The sequence below is a fragment of the Hylobates moloch genome, unplaced genomic scaffold, assembly GCF_009828535.3.
Source record: "Hylobates moloch isolate HMO894 unplaced genomic scaffold, HMol_V3 SCAFFOLD_10, whole genome shotgun sequence".
NCBI classification, from domain to species: Eukaryota; Metazoa; Chordata; class Mammalia; order Primates; family Hylobatidae; genus Hylobates; species Hylobates moloch.
In genome coordinates, this window is record NW_026652285.1 from 9,289,719 (window position 1) to 9,307,543 (window position 17,825).

At 47.8% G+C, this 17,825-nt stretch overlaps 1 protein-coding gene and 1 long non-coding RNA gene across 4 annotated transcripts in view; one reads left to right on the forward strand and one right to left on the reverse strand.

Annotated features, from left to right (window-relative positions):
• Positions 1-17,825, reverse strand: part of MYO1D (myosin ID) — a 386,481-nt gene that overhangs the window by 18,620 nt on the left and 350,036 nt on the right. The window contains exon 22 of one of the 3 annotated variants that reach the window (XM_058445325.1): positions 7,800-7,897. The exons of the other annotated variants lie outside the window; for them this stretch is intronic. Coding sequence (XP_058301308.1) covers positions 7,858-7,897 — 40 coding nt within the window. The 3' untranslated portion in view covers positions 7,800-7,857. Of the gene's footprint in view, positions 1-7,799; positions 7,898-17,825 lie in introns of those variants that run through there. 3 annotated transcript variants of the gene reach the window in all.
• On the forward strand, positions 8,353-12,338 carry LOC131384395 (uncharacterized). Its single transcript, XR_009215201.1, has 3 exons — positions 8,353-8,682; positions 8,807-8,979; positions 11,412-12,338. It is a non-coding gene; the product is annotated as an uncharacterized LOC131384395 (long non-coding RNA).

The following is a 17,825-nucleotide window of genomic DNA, read 5'->3' on the forward strand; positions in this document are numbered from 1 at the left end:
TCTATTCACATCATTAATGAAGGTGCTAAATAAGACTGGACTGAACATGCACCAGCACCCACACCTTCCTCTGAACAGACAATTTTTAGTGGTTTGTCAGGAACGCCATTATATATTTGCTTATTCAGCTCACCATTATCAAGAAGCACTTAAATTTGTATTTGTGTGTAGCTGTGGGTCACTGGATAGAGGAGTTAACAGGATCCCAGTCCCTGCCACCTGAGAATCGAACATTGAAAGCACTTAGCACCTACACACAAACACACTGGGGACATATGTATTAAAAAGAGAGCTGGCTGGGTGTGGCAGCTCATGTCTGTAATCTCAGAACTTTGGGAGGCCGAGGTGAGTGGATCACCTGAGGTCAGGTGTTCGAGACCAGACGGACCAACATGGTGAAACCCCATCTCTACTAAAAATACAAAATTAGCCAGGTGGGGTGGTGCATGCCTGTAATCCCAGCTACTTGGGAGGCTGAGGCAGGAGAATCACTTGAACCCAGGAGGCAGAGGTTGCAGTGAGCAGAGATCGCGCCACTGCCCCTCCAGCCTGGGTGACAAAAGTGAAACTCTATCTCAAAAAAAAAAAAAAAAAAAAAAGAGCCATCATGAAACACCTGCATCTTCTGGGATGCAAGATAAATAATAAAAAGGCCTCAGTTCTCAAAAAGCTCAGAGCCTGGGGAAGGAGGCTTCCTGAGCTACTATATCAGGTGCAATAGAGTCAGCATCACAGAAGGTCTAGAGGGCACTAAGCAGGCCCAGGGTGGAGGGAGGTGCCCAGGACTTCTGCCTGCTCCCTGCAAGGGTGTGGCCTCTTAGGCTGTGTCCTGGCTTTGCGTGGCTTTGCTATGCAGATGCATCACTGGAATAAACTAGGCTCTCAGCACTGGGTCCACAGCATGTCAGGATTTCTCACCCTCGTGGCACTCCCCACAGACAGGGATGAAGACAGAGCCACTGAACAGGGTGCTGAGGGAGAGAGCCTGGTGTACCAGGGCTGAAGGTGACTCACCTGCTCAGCCAGCGTCTCTCCTTCCTTTAATAATGTCCCTCAAGTTCTACCTGTCCTTTCTCCCTGAAGCCTAACTGGGCTTCTCCAGCCACCGTGGTCTCTAAGACCCTACAGACAAGAAGGTGATGAGCTGCCCTTTGGAGGATGAGGAGGACTTGACAATGAGTTCAAGATGAGTGGGGGCTACGTTTCAGGCACCTTGAAGCCTGGCCACACCCAGCCAAGGATTCTTGAAGAGAGAAAATAGATAATACTTTGTTTTCTTCAGTGTGCTTACCACTAACTGAAATTGACTTGTTTGATACTCAGCTCGTTGTCCGTCTCCTATAGCTTCTAGCCCCTGCCCAAAGGTAAGCTCCATGGGAGGGGGGACCTTGTCTGTATCCCCTGTACCTAAAAGAGGGTGTCGCATGCAGTAGGTGCTTAATAAAGAGCCAATACATGAAATTGATAGAGATAAACTAGGAGGTATGGCAGATAGACTGTTGACTGATGGGGGCATTTTGAGGTAGGATGACCAATTAGGAAACTGTAAGTCAAGGCAGAAAGAGCTGTGATCATGAGAGGGCAAGAACGGGGTCCCACTGGTGAGACGCTTAGGAGTGAGAACGTGGCGACTGGCTGAATGTGGGTGATAAGAGGGAGACTCTACCATGTCTCCAGGTTTTGAGCTCATGTGATGGAGAAGGAGGTGGAAAGAGAGAATGAGTTTGGTTTTGGACAATGTTGAGTTTGACTTCCTCTGGAAAACGATGCAAAGGGTTTCACTACACACCACGTAGACCCAGGAGTACACAGGGCTCAGTGCTCTCTCTCCCTTAAAGGAATAGATGTGATCCAGCAAGGTAGATCATATGTCAAAACAGTTTATCATATCAAGATTGTTTCACAAAACCTATTTTTGTAAGAAAATTCTATTATAAAATCAGCACTTACAATGTTACAGTGATGCTGTGCTATATTAAGTGACAGCAAATAAAGTCTAGAATTTGAAAATTTAGTGTTGAAATGGTAAGCCTGCCCGCACAGCTGTGTCTCAGCAACCTGGCTGTCATTCTCACCCACCCTAAACTCCTTAAGATTTCTTTCTTTTTCTTTTTTTTTTTGTAGACAGGGTCTTGCTCTGTTGCCCAGGCTGGAGTATAGGGTGTGAGCATGGCTCACTGCAGCCTTCTGGGACTACAGGCATACACCACCATGCTAATTAAAAAAAAATTTTTGGCCGGGCACGGTGGCTCATGTCTGTAATCCCAGCACTTTGGGAGGTTGAGGTGGGTAGATCATGAGGTCAGGAGTTCAAGACCAGCCTGGCCAAGATGGTGAAACCCTGTCTACTAAAAATACAAAAATTAGCCAGGCGTAGTGGCACATACCTGTAATCCTAGCTACTCGGGAGGCTGAGACAGAGAACTGCTTAAACCCGCAGGTAGAGGTTGCAGTGAGCTGAGATTGTGCCACTGCACTCCAACCTGGGCGACAGAGCAAGACTTTGTCTCAAAAAAAAAAAAAAAAAAAAAAAAAATTGTAGAGACAGGGTTTTCCTATGTTGCCCTGGCTGGTCTTGAACTCCTGGGCTCAACCCATCCTTCCACACTGGCTTCCCAAAGTGCTGGGATTACAGGTGTAAGCCACCGCGGATGCCCAAGATTTCTCTCTTTTTATTAATGTTATTCTTTATTTAAAAAATACTCTTCACAATATTATTTCCAGCAATCTTTATCTGAAAATGTCCAAACTTTAAAAAAACACTATTCTTAGAAGCAATAGTGCAAATTATAAAGGGGAAAAGAGGGAAGGTCTAATCCTTGCTTTGCAAATAGCAGGTCACACTCTCCAAAATCGTGGTGACCTATAAAAATTTGGAAACTAGTCAATGTTCAACAACAATGGGTAAATTATAGTTAGTTTGAGTCACGATGAGGGGCTGTTAGCACATCACATCGCTTGCTGAGCTTGAAAAAGGGGATTTTTCTCAGATACTAATCGGTCTTTTAGAAGTTTAGTTATAACACATCCGGGAGTCAGACATTCCAGCTGGCAGCAGCAGCAGGAAAGAGATGGGGACAGGGGCCTTCCAGGTTCCCTGTATTTCTAGGAATGTTGCTTAATCAAAAGAGAAGACAATGGAGGCATAGTGGGAAGAATACAAGGTTTGGAATCAATAGTTTAGGGTTCAAATCTAGCTGTCTGGCTCTGGGCAATTACTTAATCCTTTTAAACTCAGTTTCCTTAACTGGGATAATGAACAGTGATAATGTTCTTTTTTCTAGAGAGTTAAAGGAGAAAATATATGCACAGTGGCTAGTGCCATGCCTGGCATCGAGTAAGTGCCCCATTAACGTTTGTTAATGGAGTAAGTGCTTGAATGGAGGAGGCTGTTAGAGTGGAATGCTGGTTAGACGAATGATACCAGGGCTGAAAGGACCTTTGCCCAGCCTCTCAAGGCCTCTGCCCTGACCACGGATATTCCCCTAAGAAGCAACTATGCCACCTTCCAGGGCAAAAAGGCTTGTCGATTCCAGAGGGACTTTTTAACTTGTAATTCAGTATTTTTAAATTCCCTCCTCCTGTCTTTTCTTTGAGATAGAGTCTTGCCCAGTCCCCCAGCCATGGCCTACTGCCGTCTTCACCTCCTGGTGAAGTCATCTTCCTGCCTTAGCCTCCTACATAGCTGGGACCACAAGTATGTGCCTCCATGCCCGGCTAATTTTTTGATTTTTTGTAGAGACAGGGTCTCGCTTTGTCGCCCAGGCTTGTCTTAAACTCCCAGGCTCGAGCAATCCTCTTACCTCAGCCTCCCAAAGTGTTGGTATTACAGGTGTGAGCCACTGTGCCCAGCCTTAAATCCCATTTTTAAGGACAAACGATAATGCTTTCTTCTTGGGGCTGACGACATAGTTCTTTTTGTATATTTTCCATCACACTGTCACTGAACCTTGCTCCCATCCAGGCAACTATAATCCACGGTGAAGAATATTTGATTAAGTAGCAGGTGGTGGGGGATTTTTGTTCTGAGGGGAATTCAAAGAAGTTAAAACAGAGGCAGCTATCTCATAAACCAAGCCCAGAACACCGAGATGAAAAGAAACAAATTGCCCACTTTCTACCACCTGTTTGAGAACAGAAAGATTTACACTCACTTATGTCAGCTAAAAAAATGTACCCTTGTCTCATTGCGGTAAAAGAGCCTCCACTGCTCAATTGCTTCTGATGGAAAGTCTACCCCCCGCTCCGATACACACTTTCATGCTGGTAATGACAGAGGCAAAGCAGGCCTTTCTATCAATATGTTCTGCACACTTCCTAGCAGCTCTGCTTTTTCTATTCTGCATTTGCTATTTTAAGCGAGTACATAATGCATCAATTTTCAGACTCTTACTCAATGCCACTGCTACAGAACTGAGAACTCAGTAATCTTGTCAGGCAGAGCAGAACAATATTCCAGCAGATGAAACATTCCATGCAGCCTTATTTCCCTTTTCCTGGGATGGGGCATCTATTTCTGGCCTATAATGAGAGATGAACCAGTGGCCATGGTCCAGTGCCTCTTGCTCTGGAATCCCACATCACAGCAACCACTCACCATGCTGCTGCTGGTAGACACATCAAAGGCCCTGTGGGGGTCTCAAGTCCATTTGACTGCTCTCTTATTTTTTATTTTAAGTTCCCAGAAATGGGTTGTTTTGATCCAGGCTGGAGCTTGCTGGCTGGGAAAGTGTGGGTTCTCTCAGGCCACATTTCCCCTTTTCCTGCCTGCCACGAAGAGTCCCCGTTTTCTCTGGAATCACCGATTGGATCTGAGAGCCCCAGAGGAATCTTTGTTTCCCTGCCCCCAGTCTCGTAGAAGATTTAAATGTGAAGTGTCTCCACATGGCTTCTTGCCAAATTTGGCTTGCCCTTGAGTGCAGACACACTTCTAGTAGAAGGCCAATTGCATCTGATACCTCAGTGGGCAGTTTAGGCAGATTTCCCTGCTGTGTGTGTTTACAGCTTTAATGCCTTCTAATACAGGCCTTATTTACTGCCTGCAGGGTTACCTGGGAGAGAGAGAGCAGAACGGATCTGCTGCTACTTGCTACACCATTTGGCTTGTAAGCGGATTAAATGGACACATTTTCCCAAGATTTACTCCATATACCTGGCTGGTGTAAATGGGCTGGGCCACTTCCACCATCCTCTCCAGTTCCTGCTCCTTTTATCTTATATCCATTAACAATGGCACAACAAATTAGCGTGGGTGCACAGTGATTCCATTGGAAGGTGAACAATTCAATAAAAACTCGACACCACTGCTTTCTGTCTAAAGAACTAATTCATAGCATCGAAGGATTCAGCTATCCCAATGGGGACCTTGAATTACTGGCCCAACTTTATTAGCATGAAAACAATCAAACCAAATACATTCTTCCTCTGGAGCTGATAGTCAGGCACCCTGAGTAATATTTAGGTCACTGCTGCCCAGGCAAGTCTGAAAAATGGTTTGTGCCCTGATTAGGCAGTTACACATTTGTTCTAAATGACTGTCATAGGATGGGATCCGGAGGCATTTTAAGGCAAAGAGAAGTCATATGAGCAGTACTGAAACAATCTGAAGTGGGCTGAAGCAAACAGCCTCTTTGTCTAGCCTCAAGTGTATCAGCGTCAGCTTTACAGCTGAAATGGAATCTTTGGGTTTGGTGAGTGTGTCTCCACTTCCTCTTGTCTGTCTCTGGGAGCCCATAGAGCAAAGTTCTCAACCTTGATTGCACGTTAAGCTTATGAAAAATACTGGCCCTAGTAGTGGTCAGGCTCCAACCCCAGAGACTCTGCTTCAATTGGTCTGCCTGTGGGCCCCTGAATGTCGAGTTGCTAAAGCTCCCTGAGTGATTTTCCTGTGCACCACCGCTGTAAACCGTTCAGGCATCACCCTCCCTGGGAACGACCGGAAGAAGAGCTGGCCCCGCTTTGCTTCAGATAAATGCTCCAATTAGTTGCCTGGGAACTGGCCTAGCCCATGATAGGATTCCCCTTACATACGATTTAATTGATTTGTCACACTTTTTATTATGACAATTCTTAAACATATACTAGAAAGAAGAATTACAAGAATGATTTGGAACAACATTCTAGAAGTGCCTGTGAAGGAGCGGCTGAGCCCCCGAGGGTCACAGAGCTCAGAGGAGGATGTGGAGATGGGCACCCCTCCTGCCACCCCGGCTCTCCCTCGGGACAGCACCTGGCCCGCCACTCTGCCATCACCCTCTGGACAGCACCTGGCCTGTCAACTCTGTCATCACCCTCTGGACAGCACCTGGTCCACCACTCAGCCATCACCCTCTTTCTTGTCCCCTTCTCATTTCTTTCTCCAACAAACATTGACTAAAGCCTGTGTGTCAGCCCTTGTGGAACGGTGGTGCATAAGCCAAGTCTCGCTCCTGCCCTCATGGAGCTCAGAGCCTGGTGTGGAAGACTCTTGTAAACATGAATTACACACTCATTACTGTTTATTCATAATTCTGCGAAGAGCTCTCACGGTAAAAGTACAGACTGCAAAGGAATCGTGACGGGAAACCTAATCTATCTTATTTACTCTCGGGGGAGTCAGTGAACACTTTCTTGAAGAAGTGATATTAAAAACATTTGATTTTAAAGAGTGAATAAGAAATGCACATGGTGTGATATTCATGGTCCCAAAAGCATTTAGAGGGAAAGCGTGTTTCCTTCCACCCCTATCACCTGGCCTCCGTTTCCCTCCTCATGAGCAACCACTGTCCCACTTAAGGTGTATCAGTCAACACTAAGATTGGCACACACTAAGAGGGCGTCGGCTAGAATATGAGCCAATCTGATGTTTGACGCCACTGCCACTAGAGCTGCTATGTTGCTCCAGGACAAAGAGGGTTCTGGGTTAGGGCCATTACTGTGGCTAAATCCCCAGCACTCTTCATCACTAGGTGACCGTGAACGCTAACAGCAGCACATTTTGCTCACAGAATCCGCTCCCCCCGAATCACGACTTCAACTCTCAGAGGCCCTGGAAACTGTGCTTTCGGCCTCGCAATGCCATCGAGCTGCAGAACTCGGCGGCCGACAGGTTCTCTGCGGCCCGGGTAGGGGATGTGCGCCCCGCCTCGCTGCAGGGAAGGCCTAGCAAGCCAGGCCAAGAGGGCACTGGACGCCGAGTCTCACCTCCTTTTCCTCCCGTCTCCTCCCTCTCACCAAGTGACACCGCTCCCTCTCAAACGGAAGGAAGGGGAAGAGGTCCGTGGGGAATCTCTTGGGTCCTTAAAGGGGGCTGCTGTCACGTCTCCTAGCTCTGCTTTGCGCGGTACAGGCCGGCTAGAGGCCAGCGAGGCCGCCCAGGTGAGGGAAGCAAGTTCCTGTGCGGCGCTTCAGCCCGGCACCGCTTTTTGAAACACTGGTTTCATGCCAGGCACTGGGCAGGCCGGGTGGGGGTGGCGGCGAGGCCTGTTCTCGCGGGCCCGGGCACCTGCAGCGGGAGCGGAGCGCAGGAAGGGCGGCTGCCGGGGAATACGGGGCGACAAAGGAAAGCGGGAGGGGGAGGACGCAGGGAAGCAGGGAGGAGGGGAGGCGGAGGAGACAAAGGGAATCTGCGCCCGCCGGGTGGGCTGCGGCTCGGAGCGCGACGCGGTCGCCAAGGCAACGCCGGCCCCAGCGCCCGCGGCTGAAACTAAGCCGCTGCCCGAGCCCGAACGCCAGCGCGCACGCCCCCCTTGCAGCCCCCCGCAGCCCCGGCCGGCCGCGCTTCTCCGCCTCGCCGCCGACAGCCCCTCCCTGCCCGCCCGCCCTCCTTCCGGCTGTTTTTGTTTGTCTGTCTTTCCCGAGAAGGTGATGATTTGGGGCTTAGATCATCTGCTGGCATATTGATGAGCTCACTGGGTTGCTGAAAGGGAAGGAGATAGGGAGTTGGGTCAGCTAAGGGTACAGGATCAATATAAGACAAAAACATTAAGAAATGGAGATGTGGGTAAACAGCAGGCTTTTTTTTTTTAAACCAGGGCGATGTCTTAGCCAGAAATAGTTAAGAAGGGAGGAGAAAGGGCTACCCCCGCAGCCATGTGAAATAGGATTAGTGGAAACCCTGAAGACTCAGGCCCACAGGAGCCATACTGCAGCAGTTTGCTTCACGTGACACTTTTCCTGCTCAGATTCCTGCTCCAGAAAAAGAAAATCAATCTGTGCACCTTTTTCTTTTTTGTATTCAAAGCCCAAACTCATGGTATCGTCTCTTAAACTGTATTTCAGCACGAACAGGGAAAGTCTCATGAGACTGTACTCTGTGAGGGTGGAAACCGGTGTAAACCATCCCGGTAACTGCTGACCCCCATATGGGACCTGCCGCACACTAGCTGAGGGTGATGGACCCTGCTGCTGTGCACAGAGTCCACACAGAGGACTTCCCGAGGTCAGCCTCCGGAATGCAATAGCGACCGGGCCCAGAAACATCCTGTTAGCACGAATGCCTTGCTATGAAGTCACACGAAGAGCCAAGGGGTGTGGTTGGGGAGGTTTTGAAAACTCAGCGAATAGCAAAACGGGGGCAGGAACATATGTCTTTTTATCCATCAGGCAACGTCCCCCCTTTATGACACATCTCTCCTGGGTCTGGAGCACCATGCTTTGTGAAATAATAGAGAGGCATGTCGATGAATAATAGGCGTGTGACAGGTTGGTGTGGGCTGGCAGGGAGCTGCCTTCCGACTGCTCTGCTCGCGCTGCTGTGGGGCTCCCCAGATACAGGTCATGGGTCTGACTGGAGTGCCATTTCCTAACCACTCTTCTGTTTATCTAGACAGATGCTATGTCCATCCTAAGAGTCATATGTGTTCTTTGGTTATCCTAGAAGCCACTGTGCTATCCCAGGGCCTTGCCACAGCCACTGACAGAAAAATGATGAATAAAAATAATACGCGTGAACTGTTGTTATTCCTGCATTCCAGAATTCAAACTGCACCATATTCAAAGGTGACTGACAAAGTTCATCTTCTTTGCAGGTGGTATTGGGAATGGCAGGGGGTGGAAATCAATCAGGGAATGGTAGGACTGAGCTGCTGAGAACATGGGGGGGGTGGGGAATCGCGCCCCTTTGTTCAGCAAAACCTGGAGACAACACACGATCTTTCCATGGGCTTACGCAAAAGATCAGACCTCAGTTTGGAAGGTTAGAAGTCTAGAACTGGGCCTTGAGAAAAGATCTGACCTTGAGTTCAGCTTTAAGCAAGAACACATCTAAAACCTTCTGGCCAGCAGGCTGTCTACTGATTTCCTAAAGACCCCTCCCTCAGGGCCAGATGGCCTGCCTCCCTCCGCTGCCTACTCCAGTATTCTTCCATCCTGAACCATGACAACCAACCTACTCCTTAGAAACACACCTAAAATAGGGAAGAGAAGGCTCAAAAAATGCATATTGTCTTTGATAGTGAAGAGTAAAGCAGTCTTTCTGTAGAGGTGGACTTCATGTGACGAAGGCCTGTAAATTCCCGCATAATCAGGAACAAACCGAAAAGAACTGTGAGGAGGTTAAGGAGGAATTTTCAATTCCTCATACAAATTGCTCCTATGTTTAGTAGCCATAGCGTCAAGGAATATTTAAATATAGATGCTAGTGAAATTCATGATCAATAATTTAAAATGTTTGGGGAAAACATTAATTTGCTGAGATGTGGGTGGTGAGTACTTCTTGGTCCATAGAACCCTAGCCAGCCAACCCAGATTAAATAAATAAATCTCAGGGCTGGGTGCGGTGGCTCATGCCCATAATCTCAGCACTTTGGGAGGCCAAGGTGGGCAGATCACGAAGTCAGGAGTTCAAGACCAGCCTGACTAACATGGTGAAACCTCTTCTCTACTAAAAATAAAAAAATTAGGCCAGGCGCGGTGGCTCACTCCTGTAATCCCTGCACTTTGGGAGGCTGAGGTGGGGGATCATGAAGTCAGAAGTTCAAGACCAGCCTGGCCAAGATGGTGAAACCCTGTCTCTACCAAAAATACAAAAATTAGCCAGGCGCGGTGGCAGGCGCCTGTAATCCTAGCTACTCAGGAGGCTGAGGCAGGAGAATTGCTTGAACCCGGCGGTCAGAAGTTGCAGTGGGCTGAGATCATGCCATTGCACTCCAGCCTGGGCGACAGAGTGAGACTCTGTCTCAAAAAAAAACAAAAAAAAAAAAAGAAAAAAAAAACTCAGTTTCTCTGAAATATTCCAAATATTCAAGTCGAATAAAATTTACATATCCTCTAGGAGCAAATAATTAAAATTAATTAAGCAAAACATTAACCAAAAATGATAGAGGCATGAAATAAATTCTCTTCATGGATTATGACATCATTCGCTATCCCTGCTTCCATCTCACCACTAAAGGCCTGATGCTGTGGCCTAATGCTGAGTTGAAACCACAGAGTTCAGGGTTATAATGAAAGCCTTTTCACCAAAAATGGGTCCCCCACTGGTGGTCAGAATGAAAGAATTTTGTCCCAAACTACTCTAGTTTCTTGAAGGCCTTAAGTTCTAGCTGTTGACTTACAATGAGTTAAAGCATTATAGTGGCTGGAAGAGATGCATGGTGAACATATTAGGAAGACATGATGCACTGTTTCCTAAATAGACAGCAGAGTTCCCGGGGATGGGGCACAGAGCACTGAGAGGTGATGCTAACCTGGGGAGGGACTGGAGGAGGCTAGGATGGCCTGGCACAAAGCAGGAGGGTGAGCTAAGGGGCAGTATGAGGACCCTAATGACACAGAGAACACGGAAAAACGAGTGGGGTAGAGGAGCCACACAGCCAGCTTTTGCTCATTACCCACTGAGGAGGGCCAGTGCTGCCTGTGGGCTCCATTAGGAGCATCATGTGGCCGTCAGGCTCCTCAGTCTTAGTGTCCCCCATGTCTCTCTCTTTTTTTTTTTTTTTAGACAGAGTCTCTATTGTCCAGGCTGGAGTGCAGTGGCGCGATCTCGGCTCACTGCAAGCTCCGCCTCCCGGGTTCACGCCATTCTCCTGCCTCAGCCTCCCAGGTAGCTGGGACTACAGGCGCCCGCCACCACACCCGGCTAATTTTTTGTATTTTTAGTAGAGACGGGGTTTCACCGTGTTAGCCAGGATGGTCTCGATCTCCTGACCTCGTGATCTGCCCACCTTGGCCTCCCAAAGTGCTGGGATTACAGGCGTGAGCCACCACGCCTGGCCCCCCATGCCTCTTAGACAGCAGTGCAACTAACGCCACTGCCTTTGCCTGCGTACCACATGGGAGGAAAGAGGATCAGGTGGGACTCAGGGCTTGCCAGTGGACAGGAAGAGAAGGAAGGGAAAAGAGATGGGAAGGCAGGTGGGGGAGGGGAAAGAGAAGAAAGGTATTAGCACAGGGGTGGGCTTTGGCTCTGACCCAACAACTTCCTTTTACAGACAAGAAACCAGGCCCAAAGAGGTTGTGAATTGTCAAGATCACTTAGGGGTGGAAGTGAAACTCTCACCTTGGGCTTCACATTTCCGATTCAGTGTTCATTCATCGAGTCCATGAGAGAAAAGGAAAGGGCAGAAGTGTGAAATGTCACCAACAGTGAAAGAGCATGATGCAAATGAGAAACAGAAAAGCTCTCCACAGGAGACTTAGAAGACTACAAAAATCATTCCATTCACTCTCACGACAAAACAGTGCCCGAGGAGCTTTACAATCGAGTGCCAGTCCTCGCCTGGGCAACATGGAGAAACCCCATCTCTACAAAAAATTACCCAGGCATGGTGGTGCGCACTTATAGTCCCAGCTACTTAGGAGGCTCAGTCCCTGAGCCTGGGAAGTCGAGGCTGCAGTGAACCGTGATTGTACCACTGCACTCCAGCCTGGGCAACAGAAAAAGACCCTGTCTCAAAAAAAAAAAAAAAAACCCAAAAGAGTGCCAACCCTGGAGTGACAGTGGTCGGGGCAAATCCCATCTTCTCCCAACAACCAGTAAGCCATGGGGCAGACTTCTTAACCTCTCCAAGCCTCAGTTTCCTCAACCATGAAATGGGGATGACGGTAGTATTATTTTCATGCAGATTTTGTGAAGATCAAAAGATAATGATCCATGGCAAAGAGTTCTCTCAGCACAGTGCAGTGCATAATCAGCATGTGCTGCTGCTATTATGATTGCCACAGAGCTACTACAACCAGGGTAAACTAGTTTTTCTTACAAGAAGAATGGAACAAAAAAGTTGTTCGTGCCTTTCTATGTTTGGGAAAGCATATCTGTTTTCTCTGGGGCTGAATGAATATATGCATCGCTTTGAATTTCCCACAATAAAAAAAGCATCATTTTGCTTTTGTCTTCGGTGGAGCATGCTTCCTTCCGACGTCAACTCACTCTTCCCTCTATTGGTGAGAAAGTCTCAGTCTTAGTTTCACAACTAAAACACTCTCCGTGCTAACAGGCTCGGGCGTAGGATGGAAAAAATGAACTTACATTTCATTACTTTTTTTTTTCTTTGGACAGGGTCACGCTCTGTCACCCAGGCTGGAGTGCAGTGGCACCATCATAGCTCACTGCAGCCTCAAACTTCTGGGCTCAAGCAATCCTCCTGTGTCGGCTTTCAGAGTAGCTGGGACCACACAAGTGGGTGCCATCATGCCTGATTAATTTTTTTTTTTTTTTTGAGACAGAGTCTCACTCTTTCGCTCAGGCTGGAGTGCAGTGGCATGATCTCGGCTCATTGCAACCTCCGCCTCCCGGGTTCAAGCGATTCTCCTGCCTCAGCCTCCTGAGTAGCTGGGATTACAAGCGCGTGCCATCATGCCTGGCTGATTTTTGTATTTTTAGTAGAGATGGGGTTTCACCATGTTGGTCAGGCTGGTCTTGAACTCCTGACCTTGTGATCCACCCACCTTGGCCTCCCAAAGTGCTGGGATTACAGTCCTGAACCACTGCGCCTGGCCTTGACTAATTCTTTTAATTTTTAGTAGAGATAAGGTCTCGCTATGTTGCCCAGGCTGGTCTTAAACTCCTGGGCTCAAGCAGTCCTCCTGCACTGGCCTCCCAAAGTTCTAGGATTATAGGCATGAGCCGCCACATCTAGCCTATATCTTGTTACTTTTGCTTTCCTTACGAACTCAACTGTATTTAGATTATAGCTGAGATTAGGAATTCTCAATCTGCAAGCATTCAGGGGCCAACATGCTTTTCTCACCATCTGTCAAATGGGCACCATTAGCTTCAATCATTCATAGGAGTGGGGAACCGCAGGCTCCTGGTATGATTTATTCCTCTGACCACTGGTCCAACGGTTTCAAGACAAACCTCCCCTCTCTCCTTCCCCACGTGGATTTCTGTGGCTATCTCACTGAGAGACCTGATCCTGAAGAGTTTTACATTCCTGGCTATTTTAAGCCTCACTAACTGTTCAAACGAGGTCGCCACATGGCATGCAGCTGTGGGAAGCAGCTGCTGTGGTTTGATTTCTAGTCAGTATGTCTTGACATTTCTTGTCAAGTGATTTCTAAAATTCCCTGGGTTTTTTTTTTTTTTTTTTTCCAGGTAATCAAGAACTTTTTTTTCTTGGGGAATAAGGTGTGACATCAGAGCAGTGCATTTGATAACCTGCTCCTCGCTGGGGACAGTTCCAGAACCCTGCTAGACTTGATCTTAGCCAAAAGGCCGAGAAGCGATCAGAACCCTGCTAGAAAGGAACATTTATTTCACCTTTCAGGACCCAACTCTCTCTGCCCCAGAAATATCAGTTCTGGGGCCGAGAGACACTGCAGCAGCCCTCCCTGCAGTTTCTAACTGGAGCCCATTCTGGAGTCTCAGATGCCACAGAAGAAAGTAGAGAGAACTGGGCAGCTTGCTGGGCTCCCTGGAGCTACCTTCAGTGACAACAGCTAACATGGAGGAGAGGCAGGGTCACTCAGCCTGAGGAGAAACTGGACCTCCCAACTTCCCACCTACCTGCCCTTCTCTCTAGGTCATTCAGCTATCTGTCTCCTAGTTCACCCTCATACACCTGTTTGCCACGATGGTTTTGCTTTTAGGCTTTTGCACATGCTATTCCCTGCCTGGGAGACTCTTGGTCTCTTTTCCAGATCAACTTCTATTTATCATTTTTTCCTCAATATTGGCATCACTTTTAGGAGCCTTTCCGATCTTCCAAGAAAGGGTTAACTGCCTCTTTGACGCATATCCCCTATTAATGTACTTAACACATTGCATTGTAATCCGTCTACTCATCCGGTTCCCCAACCAGATTGTAAACCCTGGGAAGGGTCTGGGTTCTGTTCACTGTTTTATCCCCACTTCTGGCTCAGCACATAATAGCTCCTCTGTAAATATCAGCTCTATATTGTTCTGAACTCAACCAGAACTCCCTCTCTTCCTTTCCCTCCAATATATTTCTTAGATTACATCAAATTATTTGCCCTTCAAATAGCCTCTAAGTCTTCTATTTTAATGTATCAAATATCTATTCAAATAAGGTCCTTTGTCAGTTATGAGTTTGAAAAAATCTTCAAGTGTGCATATCTGTATGAAAATGTGGCACTACAGACTCCTAGATGGGGTCTGTGCCAAAGATTAACACCTAAATACAAAGTGAACATCTTAGCCGGATAACTGAAAGGAGCTAGAGACTCTTTGTCTAGATCTTGGTACTTCCTCTTCATAAAGCCTTCTTTTTTTTTGTGGGCTGGTAAGTATGGACCCCTATTTTTCAAGGTATAGTTATTATTTTTTGAGACAGAATCTTGCTGTGTTGCCCAGGCTGAGGTGCAGGTGCACAATCATGGCTCACTGCAGCCTCGACCTCCTGAGCTCCAGCAATTCTCCCGCTTCAGCTTCCCAAAGTGCTGGGACTAGAGGTGTGAGCTACTGTGCCCAGCCAAGGCATAGTTATTCTTGAGAAGGAGGTAGAATAGGTTTCCAACCATGAAACCATGAAACATCTTCCATGGACCATCTGGAACTGTTTTTCATTTTCTTTCAAGAGAATCCTTCTTACAGTAGAGAGGAAGTTTACAGTTACATAAAATCTCCACTAACATTCCTCCTCCCTAGTCCCAACCTTCTGCCTAAGCAGATAGGAACTAACACCAAGAGCAGCAATTATCAGCCATTCCATACAGTGCTGCTTGGCTTCTCTACAACCACTTTTCATAAGACCACGGTGGGGGTCTTTCCCCGGCCCGCCATCACCAGTGAAGGGGGACAGCACATGCCTCTCGGAACTGCAAGGCAGGATTTGGCCTGGGATCCAACTTTCTGCTTTAAAAATGGCCACATGAACAAGGTCACCATCCAGAGAGGGGACTTCAGAAGAACAACGAAGGCATGTGAAGCTGTGCCTGGCACTGCCAAACCCACCCGGTATGCTGGCGAGACGACTGGTTGACGGTGGCTAACCACAGTAAGGAGGAGTCCATGTGGCTGTCCAAGGAATGTCCAGCCTGTTGAGGCACTGCCAGGCCCTGTGGAATGTAAGCCAAGGATGTGCTTTCTGTTCTCACTAACTTTAAATTCTAGAGACATCCTGACAGAGGGGCAGAGGCAAGACATTTCCTGCACTTGTCAAAGGTACATAAAAGTAGCCAGGTTTGGTGGCTCACACCTATAATCCTAGCACTTTGGAAGGCTGAGATGGGAGGATCGCTTGAGCCCAGGAGTTTGAGACCAGCCTGGGCAACATAGTGAGACCCCATCTATACTAAAAATAAAATAAACAAAAATAGCTGGGCATGGTGGTATGTGCCTGTAGTCCCAGCTACTCAGGAGGCTGAGGTGGGAAGATTGCTTAAGCCCAGGAGATAAGTCTGTAGTGAGCTGTGACTGTGCTACTGCATTCCAGCCTGGGCAACAGAGAGAGACTCTATCAAAATAAAACAAAACAATAAAAGCTACATAAAAGCAAAACAACTTTTTTTTTTTTTTTTTTGAGACAGAGTCTTGCTCTGTCGCCCAGGCTAGAGTGCAGTGGCGCAATCTTGGCTCACTGCAATCTCTGCCTCTCAGGTTCAAGCAATTCTCCTGCCTCAGCCTTCCGGGTAGCTGGAATTACAGGCGCCCGCCATCAGGCCTGGCTAATTTTTGTATTTTTCTTACAGACAGGGTTTCACCATGTTGGCCAGGCTGATCTCGAACTCCTGACCTTGTGATCCACCCAATTCAGCCTCCCAAAGTGCTGGGATTACAGGCGTGAGCCACTGCGCCGGCTGACTTGATTCTTATAGTGGTAAAATTGGCCCATTTGGGTTCTACCCCACTTAAGGCTTGCCCTCTCCTGCCCCACTGGGCCAGTGGTTTTGGGGAAGAAGGTATCCAGTATCTTGATCAGAGGTGATGTCTAGCCTCCTCTGCCCTTTGGAGAGCTGGTAGCAAGGAACTGAAGAATTACTGCTTTGCGGGTGGGAGAGGGTGAGATGGGTAGGAAGTGCATGGCAGAGCTGGGAAGCTGGCTCCTCAGAACTGGGAAGTTGAGAGAAGCAGAGCCAGCCTTTGAGTAGAACTTAGGGGTGTGTATATGTGTGTGCGTGTGTGTGTGTGTATGTGTGTATGTGTGTCGGGGGAATTACTGGGAAGGGTAGTGTGTGATGCTGAATGTGCCCTCCCACCCCCAAATATCCACATCCGAATCCCTGGAACCTGTGAATGTTACCTTACATGGCAAAAAGGCCTGCAGATGGGATTACGTAAGGCTGCTGAGATGGGGAGATTATCCTGGATTATCCAGGTGGACCCTAGATGCAATCACCAGTGTTCTTTTAAAAGAGCGGCAGAGGGAGATTTGACACAGACAGGAGGAGGAGGAGGCAGTGTGACCCCAGAGGCACAGATCAGGGTGAAGCAGTCACAAACCAAGGAGTGCCGGCAGCTCCCAGAGGCTGGAGGGGCGGAGGAGTGGATTCTCCCTGAGAGCCTCCAGAGGGAACAGGCCCTGCCCAATGCCCTCGTTCTGGCCCAGTGAAATGAATGTGGACTGCTGGCCTTAATAACTGTGAGAAAAAAACATGTCTGTGGTTTAAAGCCACCAAATCTGTGGTAATTTGTTACAGCGGCAATAGGAAACTGACATAGATCGGTAGATGGTGTCTTCGGATGAGACTTCTGATTTACTTCCTGTAGGCATTAGATGGTGGGACTCCTAAGTGAGAAGAACAAGTGTTGCACATAATTACGTGCAATGTGCAGGAGCAGTATCAAAATTCTGCACGTGCCCATGCACACACACACCCCAACCCACCCCTCACTTGGATCTGAATCTGTGTCTGTTCTTAACTAGCTTGTACTTGAACAGGGAGCTGTGAATTGAGCAGGAGACTCATGAGACAAGCTGCCCCAGGTAGTCTGGCAGGGTCTCAGAAGGCATCACAGAACATAGCAGAGGCTATAGCAGGAAGCAGGTGAGGTGTCCCTCCAGAGACGTGAGCTGCCTGGACAGAGAGGAGGGAAGAAACCCACCAGAAAAGGGGCGAGTGGGGAGGGCAGGACCTGTTTTGCAGTTGTAAGTTGCTCCCTTAGGAAGAATACAGAGTACTGTAGCCTTGTAGTATAGTTTGAAGTCAGGTAGTGTGATGCCTCCAGCTTTGTTCTTTTGGCTTAGGATTGACCTGGTGATGCGGGCTCTTTTTTGGTTCCATATGAACTTTAAAGTAGTTTTTTCCAATTCTGTGAAGAAAGTCATTGGTAGCTTGATGGGGATGGCATTGAATCTATAAATTACCTTGGGCAGTATGGCCATTTTCACGATATTGATTCTTCCAACCCATGAGCATGGAATGTTCTTCCATTTGTTTGTATCCTCTTTTATTTCATTGAGCAGTGGTTTGTAGTTCTCCTTGAAGAGGTCCTTCACATCCCT